Source organism: Varanus komodoensis, unplaced genomic scaffold, assembly GCF_004798865.1.
Source record: "Varanus komodoensis strain SLA01 unplaced genomic scaffold, ASM479886v1 scaffold9, whole genome shotgun sequence".
In the NCBI taxonomy this organism is placed as follows: domain Eukaryota; kingdom Metazoa; phylum Chordata; class Lepidosauria; order Squamata; family Varanidae; genus Varanus; species Varanus komodoensis.
In genome coordinates, this window is record NW_025336598.1 from 34,644,349 (window position 1) to 34,663,506 (window position 19,158).

General features: G+C 39.2%; 1 protein-coding gene across 17 annotated transcripts in view; it reads left to right on the forward strand.

Annotated features, from left to right (window-relative positions):
* BAZ2B (bromodomain adjacent to zinc finger domain 2B) overlaps positions 1 to 14,883 on the forward strand; it is a 644,512-nt gene extending 629,629 nt beyond the window's left edge. For 13 of the 17 annotated variants that reach the window (XM_044418074.1, XM_044418080.1, XM_044418065.1 and 10 more), the window contains 8 exons: positions 84 to 239; positions 695 to 855; positions 2,818 to 3,128; positions 3,519 to 3,654; positions 6,065 to 6,211; positions 9,020 to 9,285; positions 10,719 to 10,862; positions 13,419 to 14,883. In XM_044418074.1, coding sequence (XP_044274009.1) covers positions 84 to 239; positions 695 to 855; positions 2,818 to 3,128; positions 3,519 to 3,654; positions 6,065 to 6,211; positions 9,020 to 9,285; positions 10,719 to 10,862; positions 13,419 to 13,572 — 1,475 coding nt within the window. In that variant the 3' untranslated portion in view covers positions 13,573 to 14,883. Of the gene's footprint in view, positions 1 to 83; positions 240 to 694; positions 856 to 2,817; positions 3,129 to 3,518; positions 3,655 to 6,064; positions 6,212 to 9,019; positions 9,286 to 10,718; positions 10,863 to 13,418 lie in introns of those variants that run through there. The other 4 variants (XM_044418076.1, XM_044418077.1, XM_044418081.1 and 1 more) reach the window with 2 other exon arrangements.
* Positions 14,884 to 19,158: the final 4,275 nt, after the last annotated feature.

Consider the following 19,158-nt stretch of genomic DNA (forward strand, 5'->3'; position numbering starts at 1 on the left):
GAGAGAGAGAGAGAGAGAGAGAGAGAGAGAGAGAGAGAGAACTTTTAAGTATTGGTGAAAACAATATCCTTGTTTTGATTCAGAAATGCAGTTTGGCTGGTGGAGAATAATTGACCCAGAGGACCTAAAAGCTTTGCTTAAAGTGTTGCATCTCAGGGGAATTAGAGAAAAGGCCTTACAGAAGCAAATACAAAAACATATGGATTATATTATTCTAGCCTGCCTCAAGAATAAAGATGGTATGTAACTGAAACAAAAACATAAACTTGTGCTGTAATGGCATAATGATAATTAGATATTTGCCTTTTTCAAGATTGCCTGCTATGAGCAAAACTGAATGACTGGTATTTCATTCAGGTAAGTCTTTAATAGTTAATGGCTTACCAACTTTTTTCTTTAATAAAAATACATTGGATTGTTTAGACAAGAAGAACAACATAAATCCACATGTTTTATATATGAACTAATCAAAAGCCAGATCAGACTTATTGGAGCTTTTTAAATGATAAATGGATTGTTGCTATCCTTCATGGCGTGACAGAGGCTGTAATGCCGTTTTTCATGATTTGTTAGTTCAGTGTTACTGGCCTCAATGTAATGTGTATTTCATCCAAGGAAGAGAATTCCTGAGCTTGCAAAATTGATTAGGCTGAAAGGTGTACTAAAAGCAATCCAATCTGATTCCCAAATGCAGCTGCAATTATTGAAGTAAATGAAAATGATGAAACCCAGGTAACTCGGGATATTGTGGAGAACTGGTCCACAGAAGAGCAGGCCATGGATATGGATATTGCTATTCTTCAGCAGGTGGAGGACTTAGAAAGAAGAGTGGCATCAGCTAGTTTGCAAATCAAGGTAAAACTTGTCTTCAGTAATGTCATTGCAGAAGTGATTATCCAATGATATTAAGAGCCGCTCTTTCATTGTTAAGGATAAGTGCTTTCTGAATAATTTCTCATTGGAAACAAAATCCAATATAATTTCATCACGTTAATGTCACCTAGAACAAAATGATTTCATCCTTTCTTAATGTTTCATATATAAAATGGACAGCAGACATGGCATTACTTTATTTTGATGGTTAAACTTTCAGAGAAGGAGAAAGGAGCATACACCAGAATCTCAAGAATGGTCTGACTAGTTCCATGAGTCTAAGAGCCTAACTAGACATTATGGGAGGCACATGGCCTTCTGTAACTTGTAAGTTCACACAGCCCATTAGTAAAAGAAACAGATAATGCGTTGTCAGCACACTTAGTGCTTCCCGAGTCCATACTCTACTTCTTTGGCTCAAGCTTGCAGGAGGTGGGGAAGCAGTCAAGTGCAGTGGAGTCAGAAGTGTCTTTCCTTCTCAAAGCTGGAGGGATGTGGAGGTCACTGGCAACCCTCAGTCCCCTATAAAGCCTGGTTACATTCTAGGGGGGATTTGGGATGCTTCTTCTGAAACACCACCCTATGTGTAGTGAGTGAAGCCAACTACTCTTGGCAGACTTCGCAGGGTCATCATGATGGGAATTCCAAAGAGGGGAATCGGAGTTCTTGGAACCCAAGGTTGCTGCCCACAGGTTCTCAGACCAGCCCAGAAAGTGCAAATGTTTTGGAAGTTGAAGAAGGGGAGGAGGGAGAGCCATTGCCTTGCTGGCCCCTGACCCCATGAATAGGTGTTCGGAGAGATGAACTGTCCCATTAGAGGACTCGTGTAGGACTTCTCAGCTGGCCCTTCACCCATGGGAGCCACCCTGAGGATAAAGCCCAGTGAGTTACTGAAAGTGAAGGGTTTTGAGGAGAAGCTGTAGCTTGGTTTCAACTACTCATTCTTGACGTGCAGAAGCTTATATTCCTTTTAGAATTCTTTCTTTTGTAGCTGTGAAGTACCAATAAAGATCTGCTTTGCAAAGAGACTGTCTGTTGATTTGGAGCCTAATGGCAAGAAGGGGAGAACCAAGCTTGTGACACTATGCAAGTGAAAAGAGTTTTAAAGGGAACACAGATTTTTAGCAGCAATTTACTATATGTCTTGGCAGTCCTCCGTTAGTTATAACTTTTGTTGGCTGAGACCAAGGTGTTACGCATACCTGTGCTATTCTAGATTCCAACCGTGCTCACTATCAGGCATGATAATCAACAAATTATTTGTGATTTAAATGTACAATTTCTTGTTAATAAAGTACTGTCATTCTTATTGTTTTGCTAAAGCAAGTGTAATTTATTAATTTTGTATTGATAATTTTATTATGATTTTATTTGCAGTAGTAGTAATATTGTTCAATGCCTAGATAATTTTTGTGATGTTTTTAATTAATGTAATAAGTACATAAACAATGAGCAAGTATATTTTAAAGTATATTGATTTCTTTTCCCATTCAACTAACAAGATGTGTGATATTAAGGCATCAAATGTCACCAGTAATTAATGTGAGTAAACCTGGCCATTGTGGTTATCCAAGGTGTTGCAAGGTTAAGAGAGATGTGAAGAATTATGAAACTTTGGCTTGGTTTGAATATGTTCTTTCTGTCCCATAACTAGCTCATGGCTGTGTGTTAAGATCTGTCTTTCATGTAAGAATTGGTTTTATTGACTGCATTTTTTTCAAAAAAACTGTAAGATTGTGTTGCTATAAAACTCTGTTCTAAAAATTAATAATTCTTGTTGTCCAAGTTGTACAGGAAAGAAAGCTAAGAAGCTCTTTTCCCAGAATTTTTGAGAACTTCTGGAAACAGACACACAATTTAGGGGATAATCAAACAGTGCATTGTCCATTCTTAGATGATTACAGAAGCAAACAAACATGTGCAAACCTTTCTATTAAAATGTAGGGTTGGATGTGCCCTGAACCAGCATCGGAAAGGGAAGACCTGGTATATTATGAACATAAGTCAATCACTAAATTGCACAAGAAGCGTGATGGTGATTGTGCTGGTGGAGAAGAAGGCAGTAGCAGTACTCTAGAACGGAAGAGTGACAACCCTCTAGATATAGCTGTAACCAGACTTGCTGACTTGGAGCGGAACATAGAGCGAAGGTATCTGAAGAGCCCCTTAAGTACCACCATTCAGATCAAACTGGATAATGTGGGCACAGTTACTGTCCCTGCTCCTGCACCATCCGTTAGTGGTGATGGTGACGGGTAGGTTATTGAGATTAACTTGAAAAATTATTGTGCTTCTTTGCTAATTGGAGCCTATTTTCTATTGTGTGTTTATCTATGTATCTTCTTGTATGTCTCGATCCTCACGGATCACGTTATTATGCATGGTGCTTTGTAAAGACCCCCCTCCCCCGTTACGTATGTTAATCCTGCAAAGTTATCTTACATTTAACTGGTTGTGACTAAGCTTTGAGGCACGTAGCCACAGTCTGTGCACTACATCAAATTTAGTTGCTTAAGCCTTATTACCCTTACTGGCTGTGTACGTTTTTGTCATTGCTTGGCTTTCAGTGTGACAATGATTGTTCCACGTTCAGAAACTGATGAAAATGGATGTGACCTGCTTAATTTCTCTATATTTCAATGCAGAATGGAAGAGGATATTGCTCCAGGGCTAAGGGTATGGAGAAGGGCATTGTCAGAAGCTCGCAGTGCTGCACAGGTAGCTCTGTGCATTCAGCAGTTACAGAAATCAATAGCATGGGAAAAATCTATTATGAAAGTTGTAAGTGTTGTGAACTGATTTTTATGTATCCTATTTTCCTCCTTTCCAGATACCTCAATTGATAGTGTATCTTTCATTGCTGACTATGAAATTTAAAAAAAAAAAGTTAAACTGCACTTTTTACATTGATTAGCATAAATTTTGAAGCGACTGTGCTCTCTTGTAGCCATACTCAGCATTCTGAACTTCTTTATTTATGACAAATCGCCCTTCTACTGGCATATTTTGAATGTAGTCATTTTTAAAACTAGAATGGGCATTTCTGTACCTCTCTCTGGAAGAGGTCACTGTGCTGATGAAAAAATGACGCCTTCTGTGTTGCCATTATGGGGATTCAGTGTCAAAGACTGCAATTAAAGGCTTTTTCAGAAAAATGAGATGCAAAGTACATGCTTAAAAGATGCGCATGGCTTCTTTGCATGCCCACTTAATACAACTGTACGTGCAGATTGGACTGTACAAGCACACAGGCTGAAATGTCCATCTCCGCATAGAAATGACAGATTAACAAGCACTGCTGTGTTAATTGCATATTCATAAAAGGCATGCAAATGCATGTAAAGAGATTTTGCATGAATCCTGGGCATCAGATTTCTGAAAATTAAGCTTTTTATACTATAGTAATCAATGGGAAAATGCTAACAATTAAATAATGAATATGTTACTGTTGAAATAACTAACTCTTTCTCCACCTTTTATATTTGCTGGAAGGTTTCAAACTTATATTTCAACTGTTAACTGTGACCCACTTGTTATCAGTATATTATAGCTACAATTTGGGTGACAACAAAAAACCTGCACCCATATTTCTGCATCTTTTGTTAAGATGACTTTTCACTGGCACTAGTAGTATTATAGTATCTAAACTATATAGCTTAACTGAGACTGAAGCATAGACAATGCCTATGTTGAAAGAAAAAAATAAATTCTGGAGTGAAGTTCCCGAATTATCCTTACTGATTTTAAACATTTCATTCTTGGAAAGGAAGACCATTGTGACCTGTGCCACTACCACGTCTTCTGAGTTACCTGTGGGTTTTCCTCAAGGCATTACCATTTTCTTAGTTAGCAGCTAGCACACAAGTCACAGTGAGGAAAGTGGTATCTTTCCTAACTGCAGGGCCTGGTTGCAAGAGGCATCATTTGGAATTGCCATGATTCCTTTTAAGTCTGTCATGGACAGAAAGCGTCAGGAGAGAACAGTGCAGAGAGTGGCTGCCCATGTGGTTTTGCAGCTTTTCAATCTGTGAAAATTAAATGTGTGGCTTTCAATAGACCATCTTTTCTGTTTAAATTTGGACAGATGAAAATATAGCAGAAATATCCATAAATCCATGTTTCTGACTTATTTTCTAAACAGTAGACCTTCCATTATCCATCTGCTTACAATCTGAATTTTTCTGACCTTGTTCCTCAATATAGTGAGTCCAAGTTATCATACATTGAACACAAGCTGTTTCTAAGAGCTTCTGCTCTCAAATAGGGAGAACAGCAAAAATACACATACAGTTCAGTGTCAGTTTTACAAATGCCTTTGGGAATCCCTGTTGTTTAAAGTGACATAATGTTTGCAATTCCAAAAATCCCTCCTAAATGTGCTAACTGATCCCTAGCTGAACGTTTTGAATGAGGTTTATAAATCCAGTCATAACTAGTGCAGCATTCTGCTCACAGTGCGGCCAACCAGATGCCTATAGGAAACCCACAAGCAGGACGCAAGCTCAGTGGCACTTCTCTGGTCGTGTTCCCCAGTAACTGGTACCCAGAGGCATACTGGCTCTGCCATCTGTGGATAGTCTTAGCCCCCATGAAATGATCTTACCCCCCACCACATAAGGTGGTGTCTATCACTGCATCTTGTGGTAGAAGATTCCATCGTTTAACTATGTGTTATATAAATATCTGTATTAAATACCTCTCCATTCAGTTTTCTTGGCTGACCCGAGGTTCTAGTATGATGAGAAAGGAACAAAAACTTATCCCTGTCCAATTTTTCCATGCCATGCCTAATGTTATGATTATCACATTCCTGCTAATCCTTTTGCTAAGTTAAGAACTCCAAATGTTGTAACTTTTCCTCACAGGGGAGTTGCTGCAGCCCCTTGGCCATTTCAGTTGTCCTTTTCTGCACCTTTTCCAGCACTTCAACAACCTTTGTAGGGCTATGCACAGTATTGCAAGCTTGCAGCACAGATTTGTGTAAAAGCAAGATATTGACAGTTCTGTATGGACAGTTAAAACATGAAACAAAACCTACGGGATCTTTACTCTGAATGAGCCCGTAGAACTATAAATGCTGAACATAGTGGCAGGCTGTCGTATTTGTTTCCAGTGCACGCATAGAGTAAGTTACTTATGTCACAAAATTGAAGGTAACATACTTATCTGAGGTTATATCTTTGTATTGTAGTACTGCCAAATATGTCGGAAAGGAGATAATGAAGAGCTGTTGCTCCTTTGTGATGGCTGTGACAAAGGCTGCCATACCTACTGCCACAGACCCAAGATCAGTAGCATTCCAGATGGTGACTGGTTTTGTCCTGCCTGCATAGCAAAGGTAATAACATATGATGTAAACTGGAATTCCACTTTTTCTGCCCTGAAGTCCAACAGTTCAGTAACACATAGCTGTCCTGTAATTGCCATCAATGCAATCATTACACATGCTCTGCAGAAGCACAAATGTTCACAAAAACATTTAGTAGGCTGACATTTGCGCATCTGTTAGTCATTCATGGTACATAGAGGGTCTGAAGCAGCAAGGAGGGATCCAATTCTCCAGTTTACAAATGTTTCCCTTTCTGATCACATGAAAGAAGTTTTTATCAGGCAGGGCCAACCAAGTCTTTTATTTTATTGTATTTATTAGATTTATATCCTGTCTTTTTCTTCGTTAAAAAAAGTCAAAGCAGCTTACAGTATTCTCCTTCTGCTCTCAATCTTATCTCCACAACAACCACCCTGTGAGGTAGGTTGGGTTAAGAGTCTGTGACTGGCCAAATGATGCTGTTGGCTCCATGACTAAGTGGGGACTAAAACCCAGATCACCCGAGTCCCATTCCCATTCTCTTACCCGCCACACTGGCTTTTGCATTGTTTTAGTGTTGTTCTATTAATGTGATAGCAGCATATTCTGAGTAGATAGAAATAAAGCAACAATGAATCAATTAGATATGTATGGCATGTTTCATTTTCCTCTGGATTTCTGCCTAGAAGAATTAAAGCAACATCATATAAAACTTTGACTCTCCTGGGAAAACAAATCACAAGTGTGGGAATTTTTGCATAAGTCTATTGTATAATAGTTCTTCCCACTTATTCTGCACAGCAAACTTACCATTTTTGGATTAAATCGCTCTGCATCTTTGGCATCAAAATGAACCATTAAAATAGAGTCCATAAGGGCACAATCCTATGCAAATTTAGATGGAATTCTGGCTGAGAAATGGTGAATAGTGTAAGACTTGGTTCATCAAGGCATATAATACAGGTGTGACCTCAAACTCTAGACCAAAGACTATTTTTAGCATATAATTTGTTTACTTCATTTTCTTCTTGCTGCTCAGAGCCACTTTACACATTGTATTTTTTTTATTTTTCATGCAAAATATTTTACCTGTTTAAAAAAAGTTAGGATGATGTGTGCATACATTCAAAAGTGACAATAGGTAGATAAATTTGTTCTGTTGCCATGTGCGTATTCAGCAAACCAATCTTTTCAGCTAAATCCCATACATGTCAAGGAGGCACCATCAGCTGTGAAGCTCTGCTGTATATACAAAGGCACATTTAATAAAATGTTAAAAGATGTGCACATTTACAACGTAGATAAATGTTAAACTACTTTAATTAATGAGAGCTATCTACTATTACACAGCTAATTGCAGGTTTTGTATGTGTAACCTTAAATTATTATTTTTCTAGTTTTGTCTAGCATATTGTCTATTCTGAGTATTATTCTTCCATTTTCTATTGAACAGTTTGCTTAAGCGATTTGGATTCAAATGAATGCAGCCCTTTATTTGTCTCATAGGAACTTTAGCTTTTGCTGACATTGTTTTGTAATCTTACTGGAGGTCCACTAGTGTTTTTCCTTCTTTCCTTTCCATTCCATTTTCTGCTTCTCACAATTTAGTATCAATGGCCAGTCCAATTACTGTACTCTTTATTCCACTTCTAAAGTAAAAATGTTAAATAGACTGTGTTCTAAAATACATGCTTCCATTTGGTACACTGTTTACTGTAATTTTACAGCCTTTGTTTAAAGTTGATTGGGCAGTGCTGAATCATCACAACAGTTATAGTGATTAATGTCTGGTCTTTGAAGACTGGATGCTCTGAGAAAAGGGAAATCTCATTGTGTCTGTGGATTCTAGAATGGTCTTGAGACTGGCCTGGTTTTAAGAAGATGGTTAACGCAATAATTCCCCAAAACCAAGTCCTCTTTCACTCATATTCAAATATTGTAGTGTTTGAAATTTCTATATATTTCTCTTTCCACTATGCGTGAGAAACTGTAGTCATGTATATAAGACAGATGATAATTTTTCCAGGAATCGCCCTTGTGTTTGACAAGCTAAACACTACCTTGTGGTGCCAAAGTCACGTAGGGTAACTGTAGTTGGCGTCCATTGTAATTCCCTCCCCTTAAGTAAATTCCCTTCTTTCCAGGGGCTGAAAAGTTTCCTGGGAGAGTGGCAGAGAGGTGAGAGGACTGTTGACATTGGCAAACCCTATTATGAGTCAGTATCAATGCACCATGGAGAGTTTATATTCTGAACTTTCCCAGTTTAATTTTTCTCACCCTCCTTAATCCATGTGCCTACCCTTTCATGCGCAGTTTTCTCACACAAGTGGCACCCTTTCCCACTATATGGTACCCTTTCTGTGAGAGACTACAAATCCCATGATCCACAGACAAGATGGACTAAGACTGGGCTAGCTGAGGTTCATGTGAGGTCCAGTCAACACATCTGGAGAGCATCAGGTTGGGAAAGGCTCTCCTGTGTCCTGAGGAGAGACTGGCATCAACCTGTTTTAAGAAGACACTAAACCTTTTGAAATGTGCTGCAGCAGCCTTTGCCAACCTAGTATTCTCCAGATGTTCTGGACTTCAGCTCCTGTGAGCCCCAGCCAGCACTGACATTCAATGAAAAGGAATGCTGGGAGTTGTCCCAAACTTTTGGAACACACCAGTTTGGATTAGGCTTATGAAAAAGCTTAAGTTTTTTGTGTGTGTCCCGCGTCATATAAACTCCCCTCACAGCATAGGCCTATTCATGTTGGTGTTTGCGGAACTGGCTTGAAAATTGGTTTACCTGGTCTGCTTTCTACCCATTTATTTTGTGATTTCATTGTGATACAGGCAAGTGGTCAAGCTTTAAAAGTTAAAAAAAATCAGATGAAAGGGAAAAAATGTAATGAACACAAGAAAGGCAAGAAATTGCCTTTAGCAGTAGAGATGGAAGAAGATGACTCTGCATCTACAAGCAGCTCTGTCAAAAGAGGGAAAATGGACTCTAAGAAGAGAAAGATTGATGAAAATATTTCTGTTAGCCCATCAAAGCAGGAAAGTGTTTCCCCTGTGAAGAAAGCCAAACGAGATGAGTCTAAGGACATGGCTCTTTGCAGGTACTGGCTGGCTGGGTGCTTTTGAACTTTTCAGAATGCATGAAATGCAATGCAGCAGCTGATCCATTCGTTTAAATCTGAATCAACTGAAAATATGTATTGAAAAGGGCCTACTGTTCATGTGATGGAAGGACCAGTGTTAATGGGGTGAATGGGAAGGAATATGTGTCAGACCCTCCTTCTGACACTTCTCCCTTAGCCAGGCTGGATCCAATATCAGAGGCTGATTGGGATAAAAAGAAACTTGGGTGACAGCCTATTTTCTTGAAATGATGCACGATAAAGGTAGAACTAGGCTGTATTATCTCATGCAAATTCAGCTTGAGTTTGCTCTTGTTAGTAAAATAACATGTATTCCTCTATATATTAACTGAAGCCAGTGCCTTTGAGTCAAAGGTGCAGCCAACTCTCAGTGCTCAAGCCAAGCTGCACCCACACAAGTACCTCTGATTTCAGGTGGGAGAAAGCAGGAGTGAGGCAGTGGGGATACAGTCCAATCTGGATTTTCTCTATGCTGGTAAAAGACACCATTCTCTGCCCCCTTCCAGCTCAAAAAAAGCCAAGAAAAAGAGATGGGCAAAGTCACACCCTTTGCTGTTAAAATGAATGGGGACACTTTCTCCTGATGTTACCCAGCCAGCAGGGTGTGGGTAATCCAGTCCCCTACCAGAATTTTTATGCAATCCTGCACTGGCAGAAAGCCTCTCTTGCTTGCAGAAGGACTTCCATTTGCATTAGTTCTTTACACTTGCATAAAACTGCAACCAAAATTTCATATGGTCCATGGAATATACAAAATACAGTTTTTATTTACCTTACTCCCTGTTTTATTTACCTTATTCCCTGTTAAACATTGTGGTGGTGTACTGTGAGAAGTCTTGGCTAGCTTGTAAGTCCACAGAACAGCACAAATGCATTTATTTCTTTATGCTTATAGTTCCTTAGATGTAAGCCAAGATGTTTGCAGTGTACATTCTCTTCTGACTGCAGCTGATCACCTCAGTCCATGGGCTCCTTGCCTGCACAATTGTCTGCAAACCTCTTTTATGCCCATGGGTTTCCCATTGATTTTGGTGCAGGGGACAGCTCTTTGAGTGACATGGGAAAGCACTCAGCCATCTCAGATACTGAAATCAAAGTAGAGAGAGAAACATGTATGTCACTGATTTTCATGAAAACTGAACTTGTAGTGCATGCTGGGCTACAGGTTAGAATGTCAGGGTTTAAGGACAGGAACTGAAGGCTTAAGCAAGGAAGTAAAATGTGAAACAACCTTTACATACAGAGGGAGTTTATTTTGTCCTTTCAAATTACTTCTAGAAATATTATCTTACTGATTCTTTCTGATTCACAGTAATCTTTTTAATGAACCAGGATTATGTGAGGTTTGAAGCAGTTCAGAAATTGATCTGTCTTTTTCTTGATTTTCACAGTGTACTCCTGTCTGAATTGGAAACTCATGAAGATGCTTGGCCTTTCTTACTTCCTGTAAACTTGAAACATGTTCCTGGTTATCGGAAAGTTATTAAAAAACCCATGGATTTTTCCACCATTCGAGAGAAACTAAGTAGTGGACAGTAAGTAAAAAATTAGAGGGGAAAATGTCAGGGACATGAAAATATAACATTAAATTGTGATTTTAAAAAGTAAAATGTAGTAGAGTCAGATTTTCAGTATTCTGTTGGTTCACCTGACTATAATGTTTGAGACTGCTGACAGTTAATAGGACTGCTGAGGGATTTTGTAGACAAAACCCTAACCCTTGGTCCAGCACTAGCAAAATGGCCCCAATGTTCAGCTGTCTCCAGGGATTGTGCTATGTAACCAATCAGGACAGGTCACTGTTCAGGATGGAGCCACAAATATTTAAAGGGCCTGTCCAGGGACGACACAACCATACTAGCTAAGCTGAGCTTGTTTCTCACATATGTATAGAAGAATTAACTCTCATCATATCTGGCATACCTGTATCACAGCCCTGCCATGAGTATTTTGTTAATGCGCAGGACAGGAAAAAAAAAAAGGATGGATCAGAATCAGGTGGAGCAGTTTCCCTTCAAAAGGGACTGTGGTAGTTCTAGAAAGCCAAAACATTCTAGAGGAGGCCTGGGCTCAGTTTCTCCCAGCCTCTCCCAGTACTAGATTTAATATAAAATGGATAGATACCATGTTAAGTTTGCATAAATGTATTTATTTGATTTTTATCCCCCACCCCCATTAGCCATAAGGCTCCCACAATAAAGTATCCACTTCTTCTCTGTCCCCAAATCTGTGTCTGAGGTGTAGAAGCCCCACTGGACTGGGGGAAGGTCAGTGTTGCTCTCTGGTGAGTTTGAATACCATTCCTGCACTTCATGGGTTCAGGAATGCCTAATTCTGTCCCTGACTTCTATTACTCATGGCAGTTGCAGGAGGAAGTTTTTGATGCTTGGGAATTTCAGGAAGCATGTGCAGGAGCCCAACCATGTTTTAGTATGCTTGATGCTTATTACTCACCCTTGCACCTGCCAGCTCATTTCTCTATTTAAATTTGCAAGGTGCAGCTTCTTGTGCCATCTGAACCTAATGAAGGTGACTTGTTGGAGTGTTTAGCAAACCACTTGGAATCCATGGTTGTTTGTAGTTATAGTATGACTTGCCTGTCATCTGAATAAGCGACCCTCATCAGATTGAGATGATGCAAGAAGCTACTGTGGGGCTGTAAATGGGCAAGTTAACACTTGCTGTGGGGGTGGGGGGGTTGAGCTGCTTAATACATCTCTGGCAATGGCATATGTGAAATGCATCACCAAAAAGAGAGAACAAAGGAGGAAATTGCATAACTTTTGCAAATTTTTAGATATATAGAGTTTGTGTGTGTGTACAACTTTAGAAATAATAGCTGTAATTCAAATAAAAATGCAATACTGCTCACTGTAGTGGTGAAGATAAACTGGATGAGCTGTGTGCCTCTCCATGTTCATCTGCTCTCCCGTTTTTACACTTTTGTATCTTTAAAGAATTCTGGTACTAGGTAACCCTTCAAATAGAAGACCTTGAAACACAGAACTGTTCTTTGCCAGCCCTCCAAAACAGTGGACTGTTCGCTGTAAAGTAGGGCACTTGACCATCTGACAGCAGGAACAAAACCACAAAGAGCATAGATTTTGCCTCTCTGGTATTTGATCTAGAGAAGGAGGCACAGATTGGTTTGGGGGGCAGTGGAAAATCTGAAACACACCTAACAACTGGGGCAGAGAGAAAGAGAAGCCAAGCTGTTAACCATTGGCAGGAGGAGGAGACAGAAAGGGAATTTGAAAACTGGACTGTGTCATGCCGCATGGGTAGGTCTACATAATCTATCACAAGAATGACTCCAGATAAGCTTTGTGTGCTGCCTCTGTGCTTGGTAGACAGAAACTGTCAGAACACTTACAGAGCATGCCTCTCAGTTGTGTCCTTAGCAAACTTGGTTAAGTTTGTGTATGAATGAGTGAGGCGATGATGAATAACTGAGTATTAGCAAACATTTGTATTTGCTTCTCTTCTCCCCTGCTTAACAATACCAAATTCTTCCTATGCACATTCACTCAGAAGACAGGCCATTGAGTTTGGTGAACTTACTCCCAAATAACTGAACACAGAACAGCTGCCACTCACTGTACTACGGACAGGAATGTTTGATGCCAATTAATAATTTGCAACAATATCAGCAACAAGGTGCATCTCATTTTTCTGTTTGTTTAGCATACATAGTGCTGCATCCAAAATTTGCCCTTAAGCAGTCTGATGCTGAGGCAGAGGATGGACCCAAGGAACCATCCTGAGTCTATGTCATGAACTCCCAAATAAGCTTAAATGCCAAGTTTATACACACACATACAGTTTAAAAAATTAGTTCAGTGGTATTCTACAGTAGCAAAGTCCTGTTATTCTAGAAATGGTCTTGTTATTTCAGGAGTATTGTGGTATGGTTGGACCTTGCGAAGCAGCTCGTAGAAAAGAATGGTTGGCTATCAAGCTGTACCATAATGAATTAATTCTTGGTGTAGTGCAACTGTAAATGAACCCTGTTTTGCCTTTTTACTTGGTAGGAGTTTGAGACTCCTTGTTTTCATTTTGTATTCAGAAGATGTTACTCTTTGTTGTTTCAGATATCCTAATCTTGAAGCCTTTGCTGTAGATGTCAGGCTTGTGTTTGACAACTGTGAAACGTTTAATGAAGATGATTCTGACATTGGCCGGGCTGGCCACAACATGAGGAAACATTTTGAAAAAAAATGGACAGAGATTTTCAAAGTCAGCTGAAGTGATCACAGTCCAACATGTTTTCTTTTCTTAAATGAGGACAAATGAGACCAGCAATGTGAACTGTATTTACATTAAAGTACAAGGCACATGCATAACTAATGACTGTTTTATTTTTCCTTAAAGTATCACAGGGGAGTGGTACTGATTCTTAAGGCTTCACTTCTACAGCGACCATGGCCCTTGGTTCTTGGTTTGTGTGTTTATCAAACTATTTTAGGTAGAACAGGGAAGCACACCCAAAGAATTTAAACGTAAGGGGTGTAATAGTGCAATAGCAATTTAAAATATATCAAAACGCACTGAATATTCAACCACCAGAGCTCTACTTAGGGAAAAAGGTTCTCTTTTCCCTTTCAATAAATATCTATTTTTCATTTTTTTTTACTTTGTAGTTTATTTTTTAGTAAATGTATTTAATTTTATGAATTATTTATGATTAAATAGCATCCAGACTCTTCGTTTTCTGTGAAAAGGAAGAATTAGAAGAAATAAAATTGCTTTAAATCTTGAAAATACAACAAGGAATGTTTTAAAATATAAAACAAAGCCAAGTAAAACTGTTTACACTGATGTGCTGTAAAAAGCACGAAAAATTAAACTTTACTGTAGAGTTACAACTACATTTATATATATGTTGCTGCATCATTTGTGTAGTTAAATTGTATTTCAAGACAGTGAAGAATAAAATTGAGACATATGTATATACTGTTCATTATTGTTTATATTAAGTCTTGTTTTAAATATGTATGATGTGTACATATTGTTTGCAGACATTATTGTTTATGCCTTAGAAGGACTGTAGCATTTTATTTTAGTTTTAAGGTAATTATAGCTATATGGCCTGTACAGTAACTATCCTCTACCAACACTGTGGAGTCTCCTTAATCTTTGTAGTGCCTGCCTTTAAAACAGGGTGTAGGGGATATTAGTTTTCCATTTTTTTCTATTTTGTTACATAATTTCAAGCCACCAGGGCCTCAAATTCAAGTATAATCATTTGTATCCATGTGGAATAAAATTGTGACAATTTCCTACGCACACAGTATTTTTTCATAAAAACATTTCCCTCCATTTGCCTTGCCACAGAAATAACGAAAGACATTTGTAACCACTGTGTTTTAACTACTGTGTGTTGTGGTGGCCTGCTGGAGGCATATAGATCAGACTTTTTTTTTGTACCTATGTAAGAGTACTTGAAGTTTCATTTAAAACAAAGCGTTGTGGAAAAGGTAGCATTCTTTTTTTTTAGGAGTGTTATTTTTCACTAGTATGTGTGGCACGGATACAATAAAAGACTTTTGCAAACCAGTTTTTTTTTTGCAGTTAATTTTGTACATGTTTTATTTGGAAGTACTATTTTTTTAAAAAAACTGGTCATCAGCAGCAGGGTTTTCTCCTTCATTGTTGGAAAACAAAACTACTGTGGAAGATAACAAGAAAAAATCAGGCAAAAGCAAGAGCCAGTTGTTCTTCAGATGGCTTTGACTGAAGAGAGCAAATGTGGTGATTTAAAAGTGTTGGAGTGGGGCCCAGCAGATCTGGGTTCAAGTTCCCAATCAGCCATGAAGCTCACTGGGTGACTTTGTGCCAGTCACTCACTCTCAGCCTATCCTACCCCACAGGGTTGTTGTGAGGATAAAATGTAGTTATGTACGCTGCCTTGTGTTCTTTGCAAGAGGGGAGAAAAAGGTAAGATATAAATGCAATATAATAATAATAGGACAGTCTGTGGTGCTGTATCAGCATTTGTTCAGCCCTATCTGAAATGCCAGTGGAAGTGGCTGCTGCTCAAAGCTGCCTAGAGAAGAGTGAAGGCGGTGGCAGCACTAAACCAACAACTTTGCACAAAGCAAACCAACTTGGGTCAGTGGCTGTGGCATGGTGGATGTACTGCTACAAATGTGCGGAGGAGGGCAACAAGGATGATTCAGAGACTGGAGGCAAAGCCCTGTGAGGAAAGACTGAGCAAACCAGCCATGTTCAGCCTCGAGAAGGGAAGAATGAGGGGAGATATGACATCACTCTGCAAGTACCTGGAAGGCAAAGAGGAAGGACGGGATCTCTCCTTGGTCATTCCAGAGTGCAAGATGTGGAATAATGGGCTTAAACCAGATTTAGACTGGAAACCAGAAAGAATTTCCTCACTATCAGATCAGTATGACAATGGAACTTGTTACCTGGGGAAGCTGTGGGCTCTCCTCGCTAGACATTCAAAAAGCATCTGGACACTCATCTGAATGGGATGGTGTAACTTAATGTCCTGCAACAGCATGGGGCTGAACCTGATGGCCTTCTGGCCCCTTCCAACTCTACTGTTCCATGATTCCAGATGCATTGCTAATCAAAACAAAAGGTGAGCTCCACCCCACCCCACCCAGCAATATGGGGACAGCCTGGAATTTCCCTTGCAATAGTTACAGTGGAATGCAAACTACCTGTGCCCATTCCAGGCTCATGTTTCATGCTACGGAATCAGCAGATCTTAAGATTTGGTGGATCCAAAGCCATCTGTGCCTTCCATTGGAACATCCTATTGCAGTTTCCTATTGGCTGTTGCTGACCAAAATACCATTGCTGGTAGCCTTATGCCCACAGAGGACCGCCTCCACATCATGGTAACCCTCTCCAGCAAGTAACAACAAGGGCTCCCGATAGTTCAGACACATTATTTGATAAGTGAGAGCCTTGGAGACTTCCTTGTAGCCTCTTTACAAGCAGACCGCCTTCTGCAGAAACTTGCATGTGACACCCTTTCTATGTAACAAGTCACCTGCTCTCTGGTGCAGTTACAAGGCTCACTGGAACATATGATGCTCCACATGTACCCAGTACTAAGCATTACTGAATTTAGTGGGATGTGTTCCCAGGTAAATTGGTATAGGTTCAAGGGCTGCCACACTTAAATAACAGTATTTCCCTGGAGTAGCAAGATCTCCAGAGCCATCCAAATTTACTAACCCAAGTATCATTACAAACAACTTTCAGTGCTGTCCACCTTCTGATAATAGATTTTTATTCATAATAATATATTTTAAAGATATTGTTACAGGTCTTGTGTAATGTAATCCTATACATGTTTTCTCAGAAGCAAGCACCAATGAATTCAATGGGACTTATTTGCAGGTAAGGATGTATAGGACTGTAGCTTTATGCCATATTAGAATAATACTAGTGCTAAGATGCATTACCTAATACCTGAGACTGTGGAGTAATCAGTTAAAATATTCAGAAATGCTTAATTCTCTGTTATTCAAATTAGAAATCAGACTTTTTAAATCTAATATTCAAAGGCTTGCAATCCAATTTGGTCTACTTGACTTACCCATGGTTATGGCCCAGTTCATTACTAAAAATGCTCCTGAAAAAAATGTAAAGTTGCTTGTAAGAAAGGAAAGAACTACAATTTCAGGTTTGTATTTATTATCATCATATAACATTTCTCATTTTTATCTGACAGAGCAGGATAATAGAATAGTGAAACAGAATTTCCCAAGAATGAGTTTTAAGCATCCATAAAACAAGTTTTGATTGGAAAAAGGAAGTGACACATCAAATTTGGCTCCTTGCAGGCCATCATTCAGGATTAAGCACCCAGCCTTAAACCAACATATGACAAATAGTTGGAGGCATTGTGGAGCCTTTGATTTATTTAATGGTGTATGAATAATTGTACACACACATTCAGAGTACAGTGTACACAACTTAAACAGATGGCACACCTAAAATTCTAAATTAAAAAACTGCATGACAATCATGCATCCACCTCTGTTCTGTCACATAAAATTCTGAATATGTGGACCAACTGGTTTTATGCTTGTTGGGACAAAGCTGACAGCACCAGAGACCTGGTTCACATGACGTGACAACCTACCAATGATATCAGTCAATAACCAGTGGCTGGTTGGTTGGTTGGTTAACAACCCACAAGGGGAACCCAAATTGTCAAATGAGTAGCTTCAAACAATTTGTGCACACATTTCTGGGCACACAGTAAAAATAGTTCCTGGCAGCCACTTGTAGCTGTGCATAGAGCACTTTGAAAAGGGAGTTTGTTGCTGCTCAAACAGAGCTGAGGAAATTGATTAACAGCTGTCTTTCCCAATATTGGGGGGGGGGTGTCAAAATTGTGTCCCCATCATGGTGGGGATGGTCCTGCAGTGTCCCCTGGAATACCACCTGGAGGAAGGTGGAGAAGCGAGGAGGCAAATTACCCATGGGATGCCTGATCACCTACTGGGTTCATTAAAAGTGCTCCATGGAACCAACTCATCATGGCAAAACACTGTAGTGGGTTCTTATTATGCTGGAACTTTTTCTTAAGTTCCCAGAGATATAAAATTTTCTATCCAATGTGTTTATGGGTGGTGTGGATTTTTCTTCCCAGCCCTGAAGGATTATAAAAAGGCACATAGAACAATGAAATATAAAAGTAATGAATAAATGTTATCAATTTCAAACTATACATGTTGATTGAAAACAAGATCAGCCCAATGCAACTGATTAGCAGTAGTAGATGCAGCTTCCCTTCCCAGTTCAAATAAGGCATTTACAAAGAATAAATCTGTAGTTTTTAAAAAAGTAGCATGATCCTTAGAATGGGGAATTTGGTTGCTCAAATTCACTTTGTGTATCTTTGGATCCCTAAAACTTTCATTTGGACTCATATGAATATTTTAAATGTTTCCCAACCTGTTATTTTAAATTAGGTTAGATCATTCTTGCTTCTGTTCACACTATCCTTTTAATGATACATTTTGAAGCAATTACTAGACAAATTAAAGATGGAATTAGATGTTCCAAATTTTCCTGGTTTACTTGCTGGGTGAATCAAGTCAATGAGTTCATTTGATTATTTTGCCTTTTTGTGCAATTAATTCTGCCTTACATTGCAGGAATGGTGCAAGTCATAATGAATCCTTTGGAGAACTACTAAAGACAGGAACAGTCCCTCCGTTAGAGTGAAGCAAGCACCTCACCCAGACAGCAGAGTTGGCTGCTGTGAAGGGAGGCAGTGACGGCTTGACCCTTGGCCATTCCCTGCTGTTGGTGGAGAGAGCTGTATTTGTGAGGCAGCCTGTCCTGCACCTAACCTGAAGGGCTTGAGCTGACATGGGAGGATGGTGTCCCATCACCAGTACTAAAGTAACACTCAATCCAGTCAGCTCCTGCAGATACATAAAGACAGGGCATCATCTTCTCCTTCTACTCAAGCAGCAAAATGTCATGGGCTGACCCTAAATAAAACTGAGTAATAGACAAATCCAGATGAGATTTTCCTACTGAATTTGCATAATAAAAATGCATGTTTTTCCAGTATTTCTCAGCCTGCACACAAAAGAATACAACAGGCTGGCAAAATTGTCCAAACCAATATACTTAATCTGGTTCTGTGCAATATTTATTGATTTAAGATATTTGCATGCCGTCCTTTGCGAGAGCCTCACGATGGCTTACACAAAATTCCAAAATAACAATATAATATAAATTGATGACCCACTCTGGCTGCAATTAAAATATGGTAATAAAATTCAGTATTAAAACTTATTAAAATATTGATTAAATAAAAAGGTCTTAACCTGGCAC